At 55.9% G+C, this 21,310-nt stretch overlaps 2 protein-coding genes across 7 annotated transcripts; both read right to left on the reverse strand.

Annotated features, from left to right (window-relative positions):
• Window positions 1-1,470: 1,470 nt before the first annotated feature.
• Window positions 1,471-16,173, reverse strand: SLC29A1 (solute carrier family 29 member 1 (Augustine blood group)). 5 transcript variants are annotated; one of them, XM_037843836.1, is made up of 14 exons: window positions 15,999-16,173; window positions 10,985-11,059; window positions 9,758-9,840; window positions 7,661-7,742; window positions 7,359-7,561; window positions 7,110-7,249; window positions 6,642-6,776; window positions 6,452-6,549; window positions 6,240-6,318; window positions 5,669-5,754; window positions 5,292-5,400; window positions 4,959-5,044; window positions 4,384-4,583; window positions 1,471-4,022 (listed from the first exon to the last, which is right to left on the reverse strand). In XM_037843836.1, the coding sequence occupies exons 3-14, from the start codon at window positions 9,784-9,786 to the stop codon at window positions 3,911-3,913; spliced, it is 1,359 nt and encodes a 452-aa protein (XP_037699764.1). In that variant the 5' UTR covers window positions 9,787-9,840; window positions 10,985-11,059; window positions 15,999-16,173; the 3' UTR covers window positions 1,471-3,910. The 5 variants fall into 5 exon arrangements, with proteins under 5 accessions (XP_037699764.1, XP_037699765.1, XP_037699763.1 ...); XM_037843837.1 differs by lacking the exon at window positions 15,999-16,173 and adding an exon at window positions 13,009-13,138; XM_037843835.1 differs by lacking the exon at window positions 15,999-16,173 and adding an exon at window positions 12,936-13,137.
• Window positions 16,174-17,153: 980 nt separating this feature from the next.
• MYMX (myomixer, myoblast fusion factor) lies at window positions 17,154-18,571 on the reverse strand. Of its 2 annotated transcripts, none has more exons than XM_037844559.1 (2): window positions 18,413-18,571; window positions 17,154-17,912 (listed from the first exon to the last, which is right to left on the reverse strand). In XM_037844559.1, exon 2 carries the CDS (start codon window positions 17,896-17,898, stop codon window positions 17,644-17,646), a length of 255 nt encoding a protein of 84 aa, XP_037700487.1. In that variant the 5' UTR covers window positions 17,899-17,912; window positions 18,413-18,571; the 3' UTR covers window positions 17,154-17,643. The 2 variants fall into 2 exon arrangements, with proteins under 2 accessions (XP_037700487.1, XP_037700486.1); XM_037844558.1 differs by having other exon boundaries at window positions 17,154-17,963.
• Between the last annotated feature and the right edge of the window lie 2,739 nt (window positions 18,572-21,310).

The raw sequence follows: 21,310 nt of genomic DNA on the forward strand, positions 1-21,310 counted from the left end.
GGCCTCAGTGTCTTAAGTAAATGGGCAGAGTCGGCACGTCATAATTGTCGGGGGATTGTATGACCCAGTGTAGGCGTGAGCACAGACAGTGGCTGGCGAAAGTGATGATCCTCGGTGGAGTTTCGCGACCCCGCGAGGCTGGCAGGGCAAATGTCAGTATCCCTGCTTCACAGATGAGCGGCTCCGAGACGGAAAGCGCCTGGTTCGAGGTCATCCAGATACAAGGGGCAGTGGAGTGAGTCAGTCGCCCAGTACGCGGACGCGCGGAGAAGTGGGAGCCGCTCTCCCGCCAGGGGGCGCGCGGGCCGCGTGACGTCACACCCCTCCGCGCCGCGGGGCTGGGCTGGGAAGGGCCGCAGCTCCCGCGCCCCTCCCACGGCGCCGCTGTGAGAGTCTTATCGGTTCTCTGCGGTCCTCGCGGGGCGGGGACCCTAGTGTTTCGCATTGGGGATGGCGGGGGTGGCGGAAGCGAGGTTTGGTTCTGAGGGGCTGGAGTTCCAGGGTAGGGGAACGAGCGGCGCGGGAGACGGGAGGGGATGAGGAGAAGCGAGGCGAATTGATTGTAGAGGTGGAGGGGAGTGGCTGCCGTACTGAGGCGCTTCCTGATGACCAAGGTGCCGCGTGGCTCCAGTGTGTCTTCACTTCCTGCTTCCAGGCTGTCCTTCAGGATCCCTTAATTTCCGCAGCAAGACCAGACATATTGTTACGGGCTTTAAGGGTGAGGAGCTGGGGCTACAGGCTTGTCCAAGGCCGCACAGCTGGTACAGGACAGGCCCAGGACAGAAGCCCACGCTTCCTCCACCCACCTCGGAAAGGCCTGGGAGAGGGCAGTTGTCATCGGCAGAGGCCGAGTAAGGCAGGACAGCCAAGACAAGCAACTTTACAGGGTCCAGCTGGCTCAGAGGGCTCACCCTGCAACCTGCAGCCAGACTGCCAACCTGCTCATTCCCAGGGAGCACCAGGGCTGCCAAGGCTGCAGAGGGTTCTGGGTGTGCACACCTCCCCAAAGGCACCCACCCACTAACACGGACTGGCTAAAGGAGCCAGCCAGGTCACAGGGCCATAAATGGGTTGAGGGATTTGCGTTCTGCCCCTCTGAGCTGTCCATCTCCACACTGAATGCTAACTTGTCCCAGGAACCAGGCAGGCCTCAAGAGCCTTGGCGGGTCCTGCCAACCTGACCTGTCTCTCTGCTGGCTGACCTCCCTCTATCTGCCACTCTCCCGTAAGACTCAGTGGGTTTCAGCCAGGGCCTGCTGGCCGGAGCATAGGGCTCTCTCTTACAATGACTCTGCATTTCCTTGCTTACATCCCTTTTAAGTTTCTATTGCAGTTTCTCTGAGAACAATTGGCATTTCCAGGAATTGTGATTCTCTTTGTCATCCCCCTTACACTGTCTTCACTGGGCTTTTTCCACACTCACCTCAGAGATACGCAGATATATTCCAATAAAGTCAATTATATCTTCTATTTTCAATGATGGGTGCTGATTTTACTGGGGCTCTTAGCTTTTCAGAAGTGTTTGAAACCCCAGCAATTCACCATAAAAAGAGTAAACGAGGGAAATTTCTGCAGGGGCAGCCACCCTAGTGAGGACAGCTGCTGAATACACAGATGCTTCAAGAAGAAACGTCACGTGGAAAGAAGGTAATGAGCAGTAGCAAGTCATGCAGGGCCAGGGATACCTGACAGATTCTCACACTCAGCCTTTCCAACCTTATAGGAAGCAGAGTCAAGTGGTGAGGACACACAGAGGAGGCCCCCACCCAACCCTGCCCCACCCCAAGGTGGTTCGCCTGCAGAGCACCTGGTGGTCAGGAGCCATCACATCATTGCAATTGACTTCTTTGTGTGCAGAAAAATGTCCCACCTTAGGACAAGCCAATACGATGAAGCAAACATTTTCTAAGCACCTCTGGGAATCAGGTACAGTGCTTGTAGCTTGAAGATTCAAGACATTAGTAAAATGTAGACTCTACCCTCAAAAACATGTCTGGGTGTTAGGTGGAGTAAGATACTAATTTGGTAGAAGATAAGTTTACAAAAGGTCTGAGATGCAGCGGAGAAGGAAATTGCACAAACTAGCTGCTGCTGGTATAAAATCAGGAAATGCTCTGGAAGATAGGAGCAGGCTCCAGGAAGACAGCAAGCATAGGCCTTAATTTTTCATATTATTCTTGTGGCCATGCAATCAGCAGGATGGACTGGAGACCTGGGAAGAAGGAAGTCAGGCCAGGCAGGTAGCAAGGGCCTGAAAGGGGGAAGGGATCCAGGGAGGAAACAGGTCACTGAGGAGCCCAACAGGATTCTCAGGTTTTGGATAAAATGGGGAAGTAACAGAGGACTGAGGGTGAGGAGGGAAGGGAAAAGAGTATTTCCACTTGACTCATTGCCAAACCACACCCCAGACTGGAGAAAGAATTCTCCAATGTTCCTCTCAGATATGTACCCTGGTTTAACAAATTAGTACATGGACTTCAGTCTGCAATACAACTGTATACTTAACTACTCCATTAGAGCTTGAGGGCTCATCAGAGAGCCTTTAAAATATGTGTAACGGCCCTTAACTCTGGAGCAATCTGCTGGTCAGGAATCAGAGTGGAATGGGCTGTGTGAACACCTCCTGCCTTCTGGGAGGAGTCTGAGACATGCACCGGCCCGAGGGCCAGGGCTCTGCCCCCACTTTCAATCAGGAAGAGTCATTTTTGAGACGCAGGTCTCCAGCAGTAGGGCCCCCACCCATGGCATTCCTCCAGGTTCCCTACAAATCCACTCGTCCCTAGGCTAGAGTTTGGGATGAGATAGGGAAGGCCCAGCTTCAATGTGAGAACACACAGGTCCCTTGTTCCCCAAGAAGGCTGAGTTTTAGTGTCAGGGCAGGGCGCCAGGCAGGGAGGAACTGTCAGGCCTCAGCCTCTGCCTGCCTGGTGGTGCGGGAAAGCAGCCAGAAGCAGAAGGCATGGGGGGTGGGATGGCCAGTTCTGGAGAGCTCGTTCCTGGGGCTGAGGGATGAGGACACAGTGAAGGGGGTGGCAGTGAAGACAAAGGAAAAGAGCTGTCTCCATCCCCAGTCCTGTGAAAGAAGGAATAAAGCAGCCAAGAAAAACTTGGCTTTTCTCTGTCTGGGCCAATAGTCAGGATGTCTTGGCTCCAGGCTTGCACCTTCCCTGGGACCCCATTAGGGGGCACTGCAGCCCCTTTAAGACCAAGAAGGTTGTCTTCCCTTGGACCTAAACCCAGGCTGGGTCATGCTCATTCCCCTCAAACTTAGGCCGTCACCCTTTCCAGGGCATGAAGCCAGGGCTTGAGGGCACAGGGAGCCACAGAGGGAGGGGGGGGGAAACACCAACCAAAAAAAACAGGTTTATTTAATGAGAGAGCCTCTGCAGGCACCTGATTGCTGTTGAGTATAAAAAAGGCAATAAAATGGCAACTGAATAAGGAGGATGATGGGTAGGGACTAGCATGGGGAGCAGGGAAGGGAACATACCAGGAGACAGGAGGGAGGGGAAGTATCAGATCGGACCATACAACGGTCAGTTCTGGCTCCCAGCCACCCCTGGTACAGGCAGACAAACGTATATATGTACAAATATACATACAACTCACTCACAGCGCCCAGGAGCCTCTGCTGTCTTCTCAAGCAGGGATTAGCCTGAGCCAAGTGCGGGGGACTCGGGCAGATGAGACTGCACCCCCTCCCTGGGCTGCAACCCTCAGGCCCATCATGGTCTCCGCTGTCCTTCCACAGAGGCTCCCTCCCCAGGATGCTGCCCCAACCCAGCACAGGCAGTGAGAAGGAAGAGGTCAGCTAGAAGAGAAACTCTCCTGGCCCCCCTGCCCATCCTTGGATGAAAAAGGAAGGTGGCAGAAAGCAGGCGGGCAGCACAGTTCTTCTGGCCAGCTGTGGTCACACAATTATTCGGAATAGGAAGGAGAAGATAGCTCCCAGTGCCAGGCCCAGACACAGAAAGAAGGCCATGATGGCTCCTGCTGTCTCCGCCTCAGCCGGCGTCACTTTCCTAAAGCAGGGAGAGCAAGTTCACCTGAGGGTGGCCCCCTGACCCAACCAGGGTCAGGGATAAGGGAATTTGCCTGAGCACCTCAAATTCTGCTGAGCAATCCATCCTGACCCCAAACTGACTTCTCCCTCTTGGGGAGGATGCGCACCGGGGGCTGCCTTCCGTGTCACCCTGAGAGCCTCCTCCCACATCTCCACCTACACTGAGGAACCCTGCCCTCCCATGCCCCCCTCAACCTGGGAACCCTCAGCTCCAGGGTCAGGGAATCTCCTTTTGCCCTCTCTTTCCCCGCACTGAGTGTCCCCCACTGGAGCTCTGGACCCTGTCTGACACTGCTCATCTCCTACCCGGCCCTACTCACTTGGGCCCGAAGCACATGCAGAGGCTGGCGAGGTAACCATTGGAGAAGGCGAAGGCAGCCATGAAGATGATGTACCAGGCATCGTGCTCAAAGACCACAGTCAGGTAGCGGCGAGGCTGGACGTTGCACAGCAGCAGCAGCGGCACGAACAACAGCCGGGCCACCGCCAGGCTTGGCAGCCAGCGGCTGTCCTTTTCAGGCTGTGGGTAACCAGGGCAGAGCTCAGCCCAGTCCTGCCACAAGGGCACACCCAGACCCCCTGGACTGAAATCTCCGAGCCTGGTGCTGATTGGGAAGGGATGCAGTGGAGACTGCTGGGGTGCTAGAAATGTCATTAATCTTGATCTGGGTAGTGATTATACAGGTGTGTGTGTGTGTGTGTGTGTGTGTGTGTGTGTGATTATACAGGGGTGTGTGTGTGTGGTGTGTGTGTGTGTGTGTGTGTGGTGTGTGTGTGTGTGTGTGTGTGGTGTGTGTGTGTGGGGGGGTCCCCTTACCGCCATGCCTTCTTGGGTTCCTTTTCTGGGATTCAGGCTAGTCTTCCCCACCACTGGGCCTTCTCTTCCTCCACTTACCCACATGAAAATGGCTGTGAGGCTCCGACCCAGCCAGTCGAAGATATTGAAAGTCAAGAAACAGGATACGGGAATGAAGTAGTCTTCTGGAAGAGGAAGCAGATGAAAGGATGGTTATCAGGCCCAGAGAAGCAGATTTAGCAACCCTGACCCTCACCAGGCCCGTTTCCTTAGCTATAAAATGAGGAATCTGCTTCCAGCCCAGGAAAGGGCCAATGAACCCAGGAGAGCCTGGCTGGGGAAAAGGCAACCCAGGCTCCCTTTCTCCCCCACTCCCAGTCCTGCTCAAGGCCATGCCCCCACCCCCATCCCTGGAACCAGTTGCATCCTTACTCCAGGCACTGGTGCCTGCGATGGTGGATTTGACCTCAGCAGTCACGGCAGGAAATATCCCAATGGTGACTGTGAAGATGAAGCAGACGGAGAAAGCCAGGACTGAGATCTGGAAAAAAAAGGGGTACGGGATTCACCCAGGTCACTGTAACCTTCATGGTGGTTGTGCTCTAAAGAACCATGAACACCCCCCACCCTGACACACACACACACACACACACACACATACACACAAATATGCAGGAAAGAGAATCCAGGGGAGGAGGCTGTCTCAAATGATTTAGGAAGGAGTTGGGTGGTATGGGGTAGGGGGGTGGAGTGAGCAAAGTCAGGAGAAAGAGTGAGGGGTAGAGGGCAGGACATCCTGGCCCACATACGTTTTTGAAGATGACCTTGACAGAGGGGCTGTTGGTGGTGGGGGCTGAAGCCCCAGAGTCCTCATTCCTTGTTCTTGGTTCCTCTCCTGGTAGGGAGACAGATGGTGGAAGGTCTATCAAATCATGGAGGACAAAGCAACAGGCAGCAAGGCAAACATTCCTAAAAAGGGCTGGGGTGGTTTGAGGGTGTGCACCCCCTTAGCCAGTCCACAGCCCCACCCGAACACTGAGCCCAGATTTCCCCTTCAAATCACCATAGCTTGAGCCCCCGGGGGTCCTGACCTCTCCTGGCTACATCAGGTCAAGTTATTCCCCTGTCGAAGAATCTAAAATTGCTTCCTATGCCTTCAGTCCAAATGCCTCCAGATTCAAGGTCATCTGGGATCTCTCCCCATTTTATCTTTTCCAGCTTTTATTTCTCATTGTCCCCTCTACCCCACCTCCAGTCCCCCTGTCCTCCTCTGCTCATCACTGTCCACAAATACAGTGCACTCATTCTTGTGATCTTTGCCCAGGCCGCCTCCTGCCCAGCATGCCATCCTACATCCCAGCTCCTCCAGGCCATTCAGACCTTTACTAATGAGGTCCAACTTGGTCTCCTGCTCCCTGACCCCTTCGAGCTTGAGCTGCTGGTAGTAGCGGTAGAACTCCTATCAAGTAAGGGAGACAGAGGAGGTGGGTTCAGGTGGAACTCCAGAATTCCTGCTTCCCCTCTCCCCCAAGGTTTTGGCCTGGAGCCCTGGGCCTCCCACACCCAAAACCCATGTCTCCCCCACTGCTCACCAGCCGGGGCAGGACCAGGTAACAGACGATAGCCAAAATGATGACAACACAGGCTGTGATAAAGTAGCCGAAGGCACTTTCTGACAGCTCTGAGCCACCTGGGGTGGGTGGAGCCAGTGATCAAGGACAAGCCCCTTCCCCTTCTCCCCACAATAACCAGGACAACCAGCAGGTGGGCAGCAGGACTCACTGGCAATGGCACAGATCATGGCCACTGAGGCGAAGAAGCCCGCCAAGCCCTGGCCGCTCATGATGGGGGTCGTGTAGCTGGTAGGCAGGAGGCCAGCCAGACCAAACAGGCTGCCCTGCAGGATGGCACCAAACGCTGGAAGAACAAAGCAAATGTCAGTTGGAGACAGGGGTCGGGGCAGGACTCACTTCCACTGTGGCTGGTGGTTGGGGGTAGTCCAGGGAAAAACGGGTCCCTGGAATTCCTGCTCTGTCCCCAGTGAGTCCTGATACCAAGTTGCCATTCTCTCTGCCCCCCAACCTCCCTGGTCTATGCCTGCCTAGGCTTCTGAATCCCCACAGCCCGTGGCACCCGTTTCCTCCAGGGGGAGAAACGGGGCTCCTCTCTGGCTGACCCTGGGTCGGAAAGACAGGTGGGGATGTGTGGGGAGGTCTCTGCCCTGTAGGCCCTCTCCAGGCCCCAGCTCACAGTTAATGAGAACGATCTTGATCATGGTGATGATGAAGAAGGACAGAGCATCCAGCTCCACCTTCACCAGGATGGCAGTGATCATGAACACCAGCAGGATGGCCACCAGGCTGCCCAGAATCCGGATGGACTGTGGGATCCTGCCGAGAGAGGCCGAGGGTGGCCGAGGAGGGACGGTCAAGCCAGGCTCCCAGGAGGGATTGGGCTGGGGCCGCTGCAGAAGATGGCGGGGTGCGGACGGGGGCCCACCTCTGATGTAGGAAGCTGTTGAGGCAGGTGAAGAACAGCAGAGGCAGCATGGCACAGAGAGTCATGACGTTGTTGAAGATGGCACTGAGAGAATTCTTCTCCGGCAGTGGTGCTGCAGGGGTGGCCGAGGCCTGGATGTCCTTGCCCAGTTCAGCAGTGTCCAGGGACTTATTCTGGGACTTTTCCAGGCGGTTTGTGAAATACTGCGGGGGTTGGAGGCAGAGTGTTTGGGGAGTGTTGGCTCCATGCCTGTAGGTTCAGAGCCCCGGGCCTTGCACAACCCAGTCCTCCCCAAGCCTCACCATAGTGGCCGTCATGAAAAAATTCCAGGGGAGCAGTGTGCCCAGGCCCAGGATGAAGAAGATGAGCCAGACGGCTTTGTACCTGGGGAAGGCAGAGGAAAGAGGGCCCAGAGTGTCTCTCCATCCCACCCTCCTTCTCCAGACCCAACCTGGGCAAGACCCTCCCTCCCTGCTCTTTAGTCTCTCCAGATGCCCCTGAGTTGTCCCATGCACATGTACCCCCCCACAGGTGTGTGCCTTTTGGGAGGTGGAGAGGTGGCAGCTGGGGGAGGGGCTAGGTTAGGGAAAAGGGCATGAAGCAAGTCCAGAGAGGGGCCAGGGACAAAGGGCTGAATGGCATGGCCAACAAACCAAGGGCCCGGAAGGCTCAGAGGACCTGCAGGCTGGGAACCACTGTGACCCACACATCCGGAGATGATTTTGGAAATCCTGCTGAAGGGCTGTGGGAAAGCTGGTGTCTCCTTCACCACCCACCCCCACACCCCAGGGCAGGATGGAAATGATTACACTGTCTGGGCAGGGACTGTGTGGCCCTCCAAAGAGGACTGAGAGGTCAAGAAACTCCCAGCCCGTTCTGGACCTAGTTGGGCAGGAAGGCGGGGTGCCTTGGGGCTGCTGGGAAGGGAGGGAAGTGTTTTTTCCTGCCCCAGACAGAACCAGCTTTATAGGTTACACCACCTAGCACAGGCCAGAAGATCTCAGCCAACTGGACGTCAAGGCCCCAGCATCAGTAAGGACTGCCCCAGTTTGGGCTGGGGTACCTCCCCAAGCCCTATACCTCAGCACCATGTCTGGGGTGGGCCAGCCTCCCCGGAGCAGGCCTTCCCAGCAAGTTCAGCAGCCCAGGCCCCTCCCACGGTGATTTCCAGACATGCTTCTCATAACCTCCCCACACTTACTTTCGTCACAGAGATGGCAGAGATGAAGCCCAAGGCACAGAGGAGACAGATCTGGCCAGAGCAAAGAGGTCTGGACTGCAAGCAGGCCTCACACCAGGTAGGGACTGGGCATGCGCCCCAACTGGGCAGGCCTGAATCATGACAGCTACAGCCCCCAACCTCCCTCATATGCTCCCCACCTTGGAGAAGAGGTTCATAGCCCAGAACTGAGGGAGAAGTTCCCAGCCAAGGTCACACAAGATAGAGGATTAGAACTGGGGCTAGGAAACAAGGAAGAGCACCACGTAAATCTTGATGAGAGGAAAGAAAAATGGGGTTCAGGGAACCGCTATAGGCGTGGTAAAGCTGGGGTGGGGGCAGGCAGGCAGCCTGGGAATGGAAGGGGGGAAACTAACACAGGGCATGTACTTAATAGCACGCACACACACACACACACACCCAATAAATCCCTGGGAAATGAATATTCTTATGCCTACTTTATAGAAGGGGAAACAGTCCCAGAGAGATGAAGCTAAGTGCCCAAGGTCCCACAGCCAGAAGTGGCCTAGTTTTGTGACCTTTGGGACAGGAGGGGGACACGGTGGGCAGGGGAGACGTGATGGGGTCAGGGAGGCCCAAGCTGGAAGGAGAAACAGGGCCAGGCCCCTGGAAGGAGTTTTGGATCCCAGGAATCACTGCATTAACTTTCTTAGGCCCTAGACCCCTCAGACAACTTGAATCAAGCTACAGCCTCTCCCCTAAAACACTCAGGCATGATCCTAATTTCAGCTGTAACGAGGGAGTTCACAGGCTCCAGAGGTGGGGATACAGGAGGAAGGTCCAGATCAAGGCAGAGTGGGCCGGGGTCATCTGAGGTGGAGGCAGAAGGCAGTTCTGTCAGATGTGCTCAGGAATGAGGGATGCTGCCAAACACCTCCCTAGTGGTGGCGGGTGGGGCCAGAAACTGCTGGCTGGTTGGAGAGCAACAGTGGAAACACTGACAGGCCCAGGAGGGACTGCCACCCACCCACCCCAGGCCTCCCCACAGATATCCAGCCAGCACCCAGCTGCATGGCCCCCACCCTGTCTCTGACCTGACTCACAGCCCCTGGCCAGAAAGCCAGTGAGTACTGGCAAACCCAAATTCCCAAGGACACCACATCCAGACCTCCAAAGAACCGTTTCCACTCCCCTAAATCCCAACCCGGGGCCCCTGTACCTGTCCCGAGGCTGGTGACTGGTTGTCATGGTGATGGTGTTCCTGGTCTTGCCTGGCTGACAGCTCCCTCCGTCTGAGGTTTGCTGGGGGCAGAAGCAGTGTGAGGCCTTGTCTTGGCCTTGCTTTCCCGCAGGCCTCCTCGGACTCCGGCAGGCCAAGACAGACAGAACAGGCAAGCCAGAGTCTCACAGGACCCCTCCTGGCCCTCCTCCTCATGACTGCTCAGCCTGGGCAGGTTCTGCCCCTTGCCCCCCACCCAGCACCCTGCCCTCAGGCCAGTCCTTTCCGGGGCCCCCCTGCCTGCTCAGGCTCTACCTGGCTCCCAGCCTGGCCGCTGCCACCGCTATTATTATCCAGCAGACGAAGCAGTTTGTAAGCTGGGGAATAGGAGGGTGGAGAGCTAGAGGGAAGGAGGAGGAAGTATAATTGAGAGGGAGGGAAAGACAGTCAAAGAAGGCAGGGAAGAGGATGAGGGGTCAGGGACAGTGACGACAAGGGAAGGAGGGACAGGAGGAGGGAACCAGTGGAAGAGATAGAGCACGGAGGGTTAAGGGGGAGGAGAGAAGGAGGGCACAGAGCAAGCAGGCCTGCAGGAGCAGCAGTGAAGGGCCTAAAGGCTGAGGCCCTGGGGCCTCCCAGGCCCTCCCTACAAGTCTTTCCTTCCTCCCTGGGGCGCCCCTAGGTCTGTGGCTGACAGGGTGGGGTTGGAGAACCTGTCCTCTTCTGGAGGCACCCCAACCTCAGACTCTGGCCTCTCTGCTGGTGGCACTTTCTTACAAGTCACTGCCGAGGGGTTTCCTAGTTCCTTCCATTTCTGGGACAGTTTTCCAGGAAAATATTTTGCAATGGGTGTTGGAACCCAGCCCTTTCCACAACTTAGCTCAGGCCCTCTCCTGTCTCCACAGTCCTGCTGCCAAGGTCTCCCCAACCCCCTCAGTTCCTCTCTGACTCAATCCCAGACCCCTGTCTTCTTCCCCTTTCAGAGAACAACTTTGAAGGGAGACTGAAAGGGTTGGGGACACAGGCCCTGACTAACTGCAGAGCCCCAAAGCTCCTAGCCTCCCATCAGTGTCCCTCTCCTGTTCCCCACTTGTGGGGTGAGGCACCCTGGCACTAGCAGATGCACAGTGAGCCAGGCAGGTGCACAGGTGCATCTCCCCATGTGCGGGCCTAACTCTGGGACCAAGTCACACAGTTTGGGGTGTGAGGCTTCCCCACCGCACTCACCAGATGCTCTGGCTTGTCAGCAGAGGGAGCCTGGAGGTGGTCCTAGGTCAGGGAGCAGATCTTGTCAGTGGGTTCCTGGGTGGGAGTCCAGAATGAAAAGACAGTAGGAGGCATAGCAGGAAAGAACCCCTCAGGCCTCGCTGGGAGGGCGGGAAGGGAGCAGGGCTCATTCTGAGAAACCTCACACACTCTGGAGATAAAACCACCCCTGTAGCTAGGGAGATAGACCAAGGACTCTAAACAGGGTATTGAGGGGGGTAGGTCAACTGACAGAAGCAGCTGGAGACCACCCCCAACCCAGACCCTCAAAGGGGCTTTCCCTCCCCTCCAAACCCTTCCTGGGCAAGCTCCAGACTCTCCAAAGGCCTTCCTCAGCCCTCCAAACCACACTGGGGTTGTAGGGACAGGGAGGGGAGGAGAAGACCCACACAACTCCGGGTGGCGGCAGAGGGCTTCTTTAATTCATCCTTTCCTTTCCACAAACATTTATTGCATGCCAGTCAGGCACCATTCTAGGCACTGGGGTCAGAGTGGTGAATAATAGTATTTACATTTTCTAGAGGGAGGGGAGCAAGAGAGCTCTGCTCTGGGATGGGTGGGGCAGGGAAGGCTCAGTGTTAAGTTTTCTATTAGCCTGAGAGATCTGGTAGCAGGGAGGGGAACCTCCGTCTCTCCCCACCTTGGCATACCCAGTGCACCATTCCCCACCAGCAAGGTTCCTAGCAGTTAAAAGCAGGTAGTTTGAAACCTGGCTTAGGCTCAAAGAAGTATTTATTTCTACCCTTCCCCCAGCTATACCCCTGCTCTTTGTTCTCAGCAGCCCCCATCCTAGTGCTGGTAACAATTCAACTTCAGGGCAGCCCCCTCCCCCTGCCACACCCTGACCTTCTTGTCTGCCTTTGCCCAGCAGCGACTAGGGATATACCAGCTCAGAGCATCTGGTGTCCCTCCAGCCAGGCCTTGCCCTGCTGAGAAGTGGCCCTGGAAACAGCCACCAAACTGAACAACTCCCTCCCCTCAGGCCCCACTCCCCAACACTTTCCATGCATCCAGCTTCTAGAAACACCCTTGTGATAACATCAAATTCTCCACTTCCCAGGATCCCACATGAGTTAACATTGACGGGGCTAGTCACTACTTGCAGATCCTTCCCCACCTTTCCTTACAACCACCCATAAGCTGGTACTAAATTGTCTCCACTGAACAGAAGGGGCAGGTTCAGAGAGGTTGAGTCACTTGCCTAAGGTCACAGAGCTAGTGAGCAAGAGAGCCAGGATTCGAACTCAATGTGCAAGCTTATTCTAGGCTTCTTCTAGGGTGGGAAGGGAGGTATGAAGGCTGTTTTCCAGTTAGCTCTGTAGACTGGAAGATGGGGAAACTGCTCCAACTAAGGGGGGGGGTCCCTCCCAGCCTGACATGCGTGTCAGGTTTAAGACCCACCCCTCCCCCTATTCGGCACACATACCCTAGTAAATAAACAAGCAGGATGTTAAGGAGAACAAAAAAAAGTTACCAAGGGGCATAGGGGCAGCCATGGGGTTGGAGAAGGCTCAGAGAGGGGCAAGGGGCAGGGGTGGGACCCGCCTTCACCCACCACCGCTCTACCCTGGGAGGAAAACCCGGGACGGGTGTCACTGAGCGATCGAAGAGTCCTCTCTCTGGGAGTAAATGAGGACGCGCCCTGGAAGGAGAGGTCAGGGACAAGAGTACAGCCAGAAAAAGGCGGAGATTTAAAAGGCAGCATCCCCCTTCTTACTCCTAAATCAGCGCAGTCAGAGGCGTAGCCCCTTGTCTGTACCAACAAGACTCATCGGGATTAACTATCTGGTCGCCTGCTCCTTGTGGAGGTCAGCGTGGCAACAGCGCGCTTCGAGACCGGGAGCCAGGCCGCCCACGCCCCCCTCGGGCCTCCCTCCCCGCAGGGTCCCCCCGCGCCCTGGAGGGTCCTCACCACACGTGCAGCGGCGCCTCCACGCGGGGCCAGCAGGGACCTACCCCGGGCGTCCCCTCTCCCGGCCGCGTACCAGTCAGGCCCGGCCTCCCCGACCACGTGGCAGGCGGCAAGCGGCGCCTTCCGCCCCTGAGGTCCCCAGACTCCAGCCCAGGGCAACAACTGCTCGAGAAGAGATCCTCCCGCGCTGAGATCTGCGCGCGCTCTTGGCGGCTTCCCGCGACCGCCGCAGCGCTCAAACCCGCCCTCGGCTGGGCCCGCCCCGGCGCGCCCAGCCCCGGCCGCCTCCCGCCCCCACTGGTGGCTCCAGCCCGCCCAGGACCGTCCCTACCGCCCCCATAGCAGCTCCTGACTCTCTGGGACCCCCACCCCCGAGACCCTGCACCCCCAGGGCCGCCTAGTCCACACCTCGCCTTCTTATCATTATAGGTAGGGCCTCTGGGCTCTGCCACACCAAACCCTACCCCATCAAAGGGGCCCTTGTGGATGGTACAGCCCCAACTTGGGTGCCCCCTAGTTTCCTCCCCTGGGGCTAAGCAAACTCCTATGGAACCAGTCTCGGGACTTTCCTATTGACAAACCCTCTGCTTAGACAGGCCCGGACGCCTCCATGTGGGCACTCCATCCCAGACATTCTGTTATCCCTCTCCAAACCCTGCCCATGCCACCTTTCCTCCACACTCCACCTCTTCCCTTTCAATGTCCCTCTTCAGTGCCATCTTCTTCCTTTCGAACCTCTTCTCCACTTCCTTCAGGATTGCCCCTGCCCCCTCCTTCTCCCCTGGTGAGATCCCTCCTACTTAAGACCACCGATTGTTCTGTGACCTCCGCAGTGGGTTATCCCACCTCTAACACACATAGACACTCAAACAGCACACCACCCGCAGCTTTGAGTTGGAGGGGGATGTATGGTGCCCTGGAGTGGAGGGGGGTGGGTAAGAAGCAAAGCCCTGTACCCCTCATGATTCACCCTTTCTAAATCCAGAACTTTGGGAAACTGAGGCACAGTTAGGGATGGGAAGAAAACAAGCCAGGAACAGACTTAACATCCTGAAGTGCATCCTGTTGTCCCAGCCTAGAGATATTCCTGGAAGGTAGGAAGCCTTGCTGAACCCCACATCCTCCAGTGGCTGAAAAAGGAAGGGTGTGGGCTTATCCAGGAGATGGACAGCAAGGAAGGGGAAGGATACCTTCTCTTTTTTCTTGGGCAGTATATGGAATGTGGGGGGCACTTGGTGCTAGAGGATGATCCAAAGGCTGTAGAGGTCCTTGGAAGAGAAAATCCAATCTAGCCGCCCCGCCCCCCAATACCCAAGGGGCCTGTCCCCAGGAGACTCTGCAGACACTAATTAATTAGCATTACTAATTTCCTAGGAATAAGGCAGAGTCACACCCTGTTCCCAGAAAGAAACAGACTAAGCCCTGAGGGGAAGGGTAGATCTAGTATTTAGGATGTGGGGGCTCTCTCCAAACTACTCAAGAAGGGTTGTCCCCAACCTTCTAGCTCCAGGCTCTTTCTGAAACCCCCACAGAGACGACACATCATCGTCCCCCCAGCCTTAACTAAACAGTGGGCAGGAAGTTGGGTATGAGGGGTATTTTCCTAGGCACTGCCCCTGGCTTGAGGGCAGCTTCATGTCTATGTCCACAGCCTCCCCCATTTCCACCCTCTTGTTTGTCCAGTCTCTCTTTCTTCCTCTCCTAGCCCTCCACTCCCCACCCTCCTTGCCAACTCTGGGTCTGTGGGGGTGGCAGGCCTAGGGTCAGACAACTTCCAGGCATAGCTGGGCCTGTGGCCAGTGGCCTCAGCTGTTTGGGAAGGGGTCTAGAGGTGGAAAGGGCCCAGAGGGATGTGGTGAGGGTCACAGAGCAGACCCAGGAAGGCTAGGTCCTCACCCCACCCCCCGGGGCCTAGCGGGCTTGGCGGATGGCGGCAGCCAGGGCTGTTATTGCTGGAGAGAAGCCCATCTGGCGTACACCCTGCCTGGGCCCCCAGCCAGCACCCACACCCCTCTGGGGCCACCTCCCCAGGCTATGTGCCAGGGACCTCCAAGAGCCCCAACTCATACAGGCCGGTGCCTGAAGTTTTCCTAGCCAGACCCAGCCTGTCGTTTTCACCCTCTGCCTGTCTCTCACCCTCCCTGGGCTCCCTCAAGTCCCTGGCACAGGAGTGGGGTAGGGTGGGAAGGGCTGGTTTGACCAGCCTCCTCCTCCCACTTCCAGGCCTCAAGCATGGCTCATCACCTCCTACTCTGCACTCCTCTTCCCAGGCCTGTGTACTCTCAGCTGTCACAGACAAGCCAACTGAGTTTGATGGAAGCCTGTTTGCTCAGTTCCGGGTTTATCACCAGCACACGATCATGACTGTCTATATTTGCAGTTGTGTTTGTAACTGTGGCTCCATGGCCTGTGGCAGAGTTGGGACTAGGGAGAGGAGAGGCACTTGCCTGAGGCGCAAAATTTAAGAGGGCCAAAAAACCTCAGCATTCAAGATAAATTGAATGCTTGCTTCTCTTTTTTCTTGGGCAGTAAATGGAGTGTGGGGGACACCCTATTTAAAAATATGCATAAAATATTTTTATAAATCTAAATTAATAAAAAAAAATCCCTGATGAACAAAACATCAAAATTTTAAATAAAGACAGGATCGACCCTCTCAGGATCAGACTCAACTTACTTCCCTCGCTCTACTCCAGGCCGTTCCTAGTGCTTCTGTAGGGGAGGACGGATACCCGGCCAGGATTCAAGAAAACCTCTTTACCAGCTTGGTTTTCTGCCCATTTTCTGACCTTGTGGAACCCTCTTCCAGAAACCGCAGATTCCGACTCCATTGATATCCCCTCCCCCGCCTCTCTCCCGGCCCCGGCCCCGCCCTGCCGGGGCAGCGTGAGAACAGCGTAGGCCCCGCCCCCACGCCGGTCTCCCCGCCAGCCGTCCCCTTCCGCACTCGTCTCCCCGCTTTTGCTCCCTGCACACCTGCTGAGACTTGGGAGGGGGCGTCGGGGGTTGAGGGGAGCGGAAGTCCTGGGTCCGCGGGCCCCTGGCCCCGCCCGGCCTCCTCACCTGGGAGCTGGGGCGGTAGCCATGGCCGGAGAGCGCAGCCCGCGCCGGGTCTGACTGGCTTGTGCTGCCCGGCGGGTCTGCCGGAGCTCAGGAGGGCGGGAGAGGGGGCTGCGACGGGCTGGCCCGCGTTCCGCGGCCGGCTCGGCGGGGCCGGGCGCCCCTCGGAAGCGGGAAGCCGTTTGGGAAGCGGGCGGGGAAAGAGGCCCGGAGTAGGCCTAGTGGGAGGGGCCCGTCAGGTCTGGGAAGGGCGACCGGCGGAGGAGGTACCTGTAGGTGCCTATAGCCCCGGAGCGGGAGGGGGTCAAGGGTGTCGAGGAGGGGCTCCGGCTCCCTTTATTCCACCCCTCCCCCCTTCGGGTCGCCTTCCGGAGAGGAGCGAGCACGTGCACTGGCTGTCGAGCACGTGCAAAGGCTCTTAAGCACGCGGAGAGGCAGCAGGCTGTGCCGAAGGGTGGGTGGCAGGGGCCTGGCAGCTTTCTGCCGGGCTAGGGTGGGGGTGCCCAGCTCTGGTCTCAGTTCTTCTTCTACCCCTTCAGGCTTCTGAAAAGTGTGGGGATGGGCCCAAAAGCATCCTGTATTCCACATTATCTCCCTCCGAACCTGGTGCCTGTGACTTAACTTGGAAAGGGAAGATTCTAGCATGGGAACAATAAGCAAATTATCCGGAGTCTGGGATGCAAATGTATCTGTCAACTCATTTGACCCCAGAGGGGCCTCCGATTGGGAAGGGGGAAATGAGGTGAACGCCTCAGGTAATGCCCACTCACCCCAGATCTCTGGCTGGGATGAGATCACATCTTTTCAGTGCTCCGTTGTGCTTTGCAGTGCTCTTTGCCAAACAATTCTCCCTCTGCGCACCACCAGCTGAGAAGAGTCCCCAGGCTCACTCAGGGACACTTTCCACCCTATCCTGAGCTGACCAGCTAACCTTCCTCCAAGAGAAACTCAACCCATTACTGGGTCACAGTGTGACACACTGACAAGTAGACACACAAAAAACTTTCAGGCAGTGAGGACTGAGACCAACAGTGGAACTGGTAGTAAAGGAAGCCTTGCAGCTGTCCTCTCCCCGGCCCCTTCCACCTCCCCCCAAAGCTGCCAGGCCAGGTTAGGGTGACAGACAAGACTTTGGAAGGCACCTCAAGATTCAATCAACAAACATTTATTTAACACCTACTATATGCTGGGCTGTGGGGGGTGGGGGTGTAGGTCTGCCTCCCTAGGGAATCAAGGTTTTATTATCTTAAGGCTGAAGACAAAAGTCTGGACTGAAATCTTGCCTCTCAGCTTAATTCCCAGTTGTTCCTGGGTTAAGGTTTGTCCCTCATGGGACCTGGATGTCCCCATTTGGCTGGGGAGACAGTTCCCCTCTCCACTGAGGCCAGATGTGATTAGGTCTCAGGAGGAACTGCAGAGCAGTAGCTGATGATCAGTTTTCCGCTAGACACAGGGCATCCTTCCAGAAGACATTGTTGGGAGAGGAAAGGAGGGGGTGGGGACCCATAGCCTGGTCAGGCTCCCCACACTCAGCCTCTGATCATGTCTCCTGCCCACTGGGACAGGCTGTGGTCAGTGACAGGGCCAAGATGTCCTACTCCAAAAGAGAGCATTTTATTGGACACAGCAGCTTCCAGGACTCATGGCCTCACTTTGAGGGGGCTAGCCTTTCCCTCTTCTCTGGGTGGGCCACTCGGGAGGGCTCCCCTGCATCCGGCGGGTGTCGCTGGCTGAGGACGAATAGCAGGCAGCCCAGCAAAGCCTCTCTCATGTCCTGGGCGGCCAGGCGGCGGGCGAGTCGGCGCAGCAGGGACAGCAGGTGCTGGCGGGCCAGGCGGGCGGCGGGCAGCAGCAGTCGGGAGAGCAGGGATCGCAGCAGCAGTGGGAGCAGTGGGGCAGGCATGACCTGGTGAGTGGCTGGAAGGCAACCTGGGCTCTAGGCTTGCACCTTTCTTGCTCCCTCTTCACCTGGCAAAGATATGGGATGGACAGGATTCACACACACACACACACACACGTCTCCCCAGTTAACACTTCGCACTCCCTAGACCGCAGTTCATGGGCCATTTTTGCTTTCTTGAATCCCTTTCTCTTGGCAAGGTAGCTGGGCAGGAGGGTGGTTCTCCCCATTGCACAGAGGGGGAAACTGAGCCAAGGGAACAGTAAAACCGGAGCTAAGACCTACAACTCGCCATTCCCAGCCTCCAGGGGTTCCTTCTTTTCCTTCCTGCAGTCACTTCCTCGTCATGCACACTCTCTGACCCCCCTGAGGTTCCCCAACCCTTCTCTTTCAATCCAGCAAGAGTCCTTCCCCTATGAACTCTAATTTCTTTCTTATTTGAGGGTCCTTGATCGACCTGGGCCCGACACCACCCACCTACCAAAACCCCCTCCCACCCATCAATGGCAGCTCTCACCAGTCAGAACTGCTTCTCAGCATCAATCTCTGGCTGAATTTGCTTGCTGGAGCCAACAGCTTCACTGAATACAATGCAGGGCTGCCCTGCCCAGCTCAGCCCCACCCGTGACAGCATGCCTGGGTTGGGGAAAGTGATGGAGAAGAGACAGCTGTGGGCTGGCACCTGGTCTACTGAGGGGCGCGGCAGCTGGGCTGGGCCCCTCTTGCAGTCTGGGAGGAGGAAGGGGAGGGGACATATGCAGGAATTCTTGTTGGGTGCAGACCTCAAGGTTGGAGCTGGACTGTACTTTCTAAACCTTGGGCATGTTGATGCATCCTGGCCCCAGTCCTCTCATCTTGTTACCTCAGGATGCCATCGAGAGAAGTGGAATGGGACACTGCATGAGATGAACTCACCTGAACCTCAGAAGCAGTAAGCTGGTAGTGCAGACACACATCTAAACACAAGGCATGCCCAGCGTGCGTGGGAGACGGGGAGAACAGGACCCGGCAGCCCCTGGGGCCCTCATCTGGTGGCAAAGGCAGCACAGTCCATCTCACAGGGGGGCCTGGTTGGGCACGGCTGGGTGGCACCCCCTCCGGGATAGGAAGAAGGACCCTCTTCTCTACCCACTTTTTTTTTTTCCAGATTAAATGAGGTTCCATGAGGTAGCTCGGAATAGAGGCAGCATGTTGTGTTCTTTTCCTTTAATTTAAAAGACCTCAATTCTTCTACTTCATAAAATGGGTATAAGTCCTGTTTTGCTGGACTCGGATGAAATAATGACCATGCAAGTGTTGCATGCACTACAGGGACCTGGAAATATGATTGTTTATCATCATGCCCACCACCAGCCACCATTATCATCATCCATCTTCATCACCATCCAAGACCTTGAAGAAAGAAAAGTCAGAAACTTGAGAAGGCCTGTTCCAATTCTACTTGGGGGAAGCAGGCCAGGAACTATAAGAGGGTAGGTTTATAGGTGATGTCTTCCTCTCCTTCTAGTTGCTCCCTGAGGAGGCAGGAGAGCCATCTGCTTTCCCAGGGCCATGGGCAGGGACATGTAGTGAGTACACCTGTGCCAAGCTTCTGAGTTCATTGTCTCAGGGGAGCGATTAGTATACCATTGCACAGATTAGGAAACTGAGGTTCAAGGTGGTCAAGCAACTCACCTGGAGTCACACAGCAAATAAATGGCTTGATCTTCCCCTGCTCCTGCCCCTCTCCCAGGCTTTCCCATCTCTGCATCTTTCTAGTTACTCAGGCCAAAATCTTGGGAGTTATCCTCAACTCCTTTCTTCCTATCACAGTCCATTAGTAAATACTGTATTAGTAAATACTGGCAGCTCTACTTTCAAATATTCAGAATACTCACCACTTCTCACCAGTGCCACAAGGACCACCCTCATGTGAGCGTCCATCCTCTCTCGCTTCAATTATTGTGGTAGCCTCCTAACGAGTGTCCCGGTTTCTCTTTTCCATGCAGTGGCTGTGATGATCCTTATAGAGCATCAATCAGATCCTGTTCCTTTTCTGTGCAAACTGTTCGATGGTTCTTTCTCCTAGTGAAAGCCAAAGGCCCTCCTGTGATCTGCAAGTTCTTGGGTGATCTCCCTCCTGCCCCCCACTTGCCTTGCCTCTCTCACTCTGCTCCAGTCACACTGGCCTCCTTGCTGTCCCTTGACTGTGCCAGACATGTTTCTGCCTCAGGGCCTTTGCACTGCCAGGGCTCCTGCCTGAAACCATCTCCCCCCAGTTATCCTCATGGCTCATCTCTCACCTCCTTCATATCTTGGCCCAAATATCACCCAGTCATCTTATTTAAAAGCACACCTCCGAGTGGTTAAAGAGTGGGAACTTTTATGTTGTACATGTGTTAATATGATACATTTTTTTAAGTGCACTTCCTCTACTCTTCTCCTGCTGTCCCCTCCCTATCCCTCTCCTTTGCTTTATTTGTCTCCATAGCAAATTATCATCTGACATGCTATGAATTTTGCTTCCTTGTTTCTCATTGGCCTCCCCCACTAGAATGTAAACTCCAGGAAAGCAGGGACTTGAGATTATTTTGTCTGCTGCTGTGTCCCCAGTGCTTGAGAATAAATATTTGTTGTCAGAATAAATAAGTGAAGCATCTGCATCAGGATCCAAACCACGTCTGTTTGCCCCCCTCGTGTGCCCCAAAGCTCCATCGACGCATGTGCACTCCCAGGATGTGCATGAGAATCCTGTGGCCCCACAGTCAACCCTGAAACAGACAGATGCTCGGAGAGAAGGAACTGGCCACACTGCACTAGAGAAGAAACTCAGGCCGAGGGGAGCAGGGTCAGGCCCGGAGGGAACCACAGCAGCCCTGCCAAGCACAAGCCCCCGTTAGTGGCTGCCCTGACGTTAAGTCACACTCCCACCTGCTCTGAGACTCAGTTTCCACAGCGGTGAGGTCCTTGGACCCTGGGCCTGGGGTCTGACTCTTGTTCCCCAGCCCCATGTAAACAGAGTAGGGGCTTCTGGGGGAACTCAATAATGAGGCAAATAAAGGAAACAGGATGTTGGCTGGAATAACAATGGGGAGCCCCAGAGGGGTTGGGAAGGAAGGTGGGAGGGGGTGGCAGCTGGGTTTGAGGACTAGATCCAGTGTTCACTACCCTCTTCCCCCCTGAGCCCCCTGCTGGGATTAACTCTTCTCTCCACCCCCTTCCCAGCCCTGCCTCAGATTGACCTCAACCCTCTCCCTCTGCCTGCCACGGACATTCTTCTCTGAGGTGAGGTGGAAAACCAAGAGCCCTGATAAGTGATGCTTTCCTCAGCCTTTCTCGGAAAGGAAACAAAGCTGCCACTAAGCATTTCCTTCCAGTTCTTGGTTTGGCTTTCAGTATTGGATTCTCCATGTACTTCCCTGACCTCTGTCCCTCA

Source organism: Choloepus didactylus, chromosome 7 (assembly GCF_015220235.1).
Source record: "Choloepus didactylus isolate mChoDid1 chromosome 7, mChoDid1.pri, whole genome shotgun sequence".
Classification (NCBI taxonomy): Eukaryota; Metazoa; Chordata; class Mammalia; order Pilosa; family Megalonychidae; genus Choloepus; species Choloepus didactylus.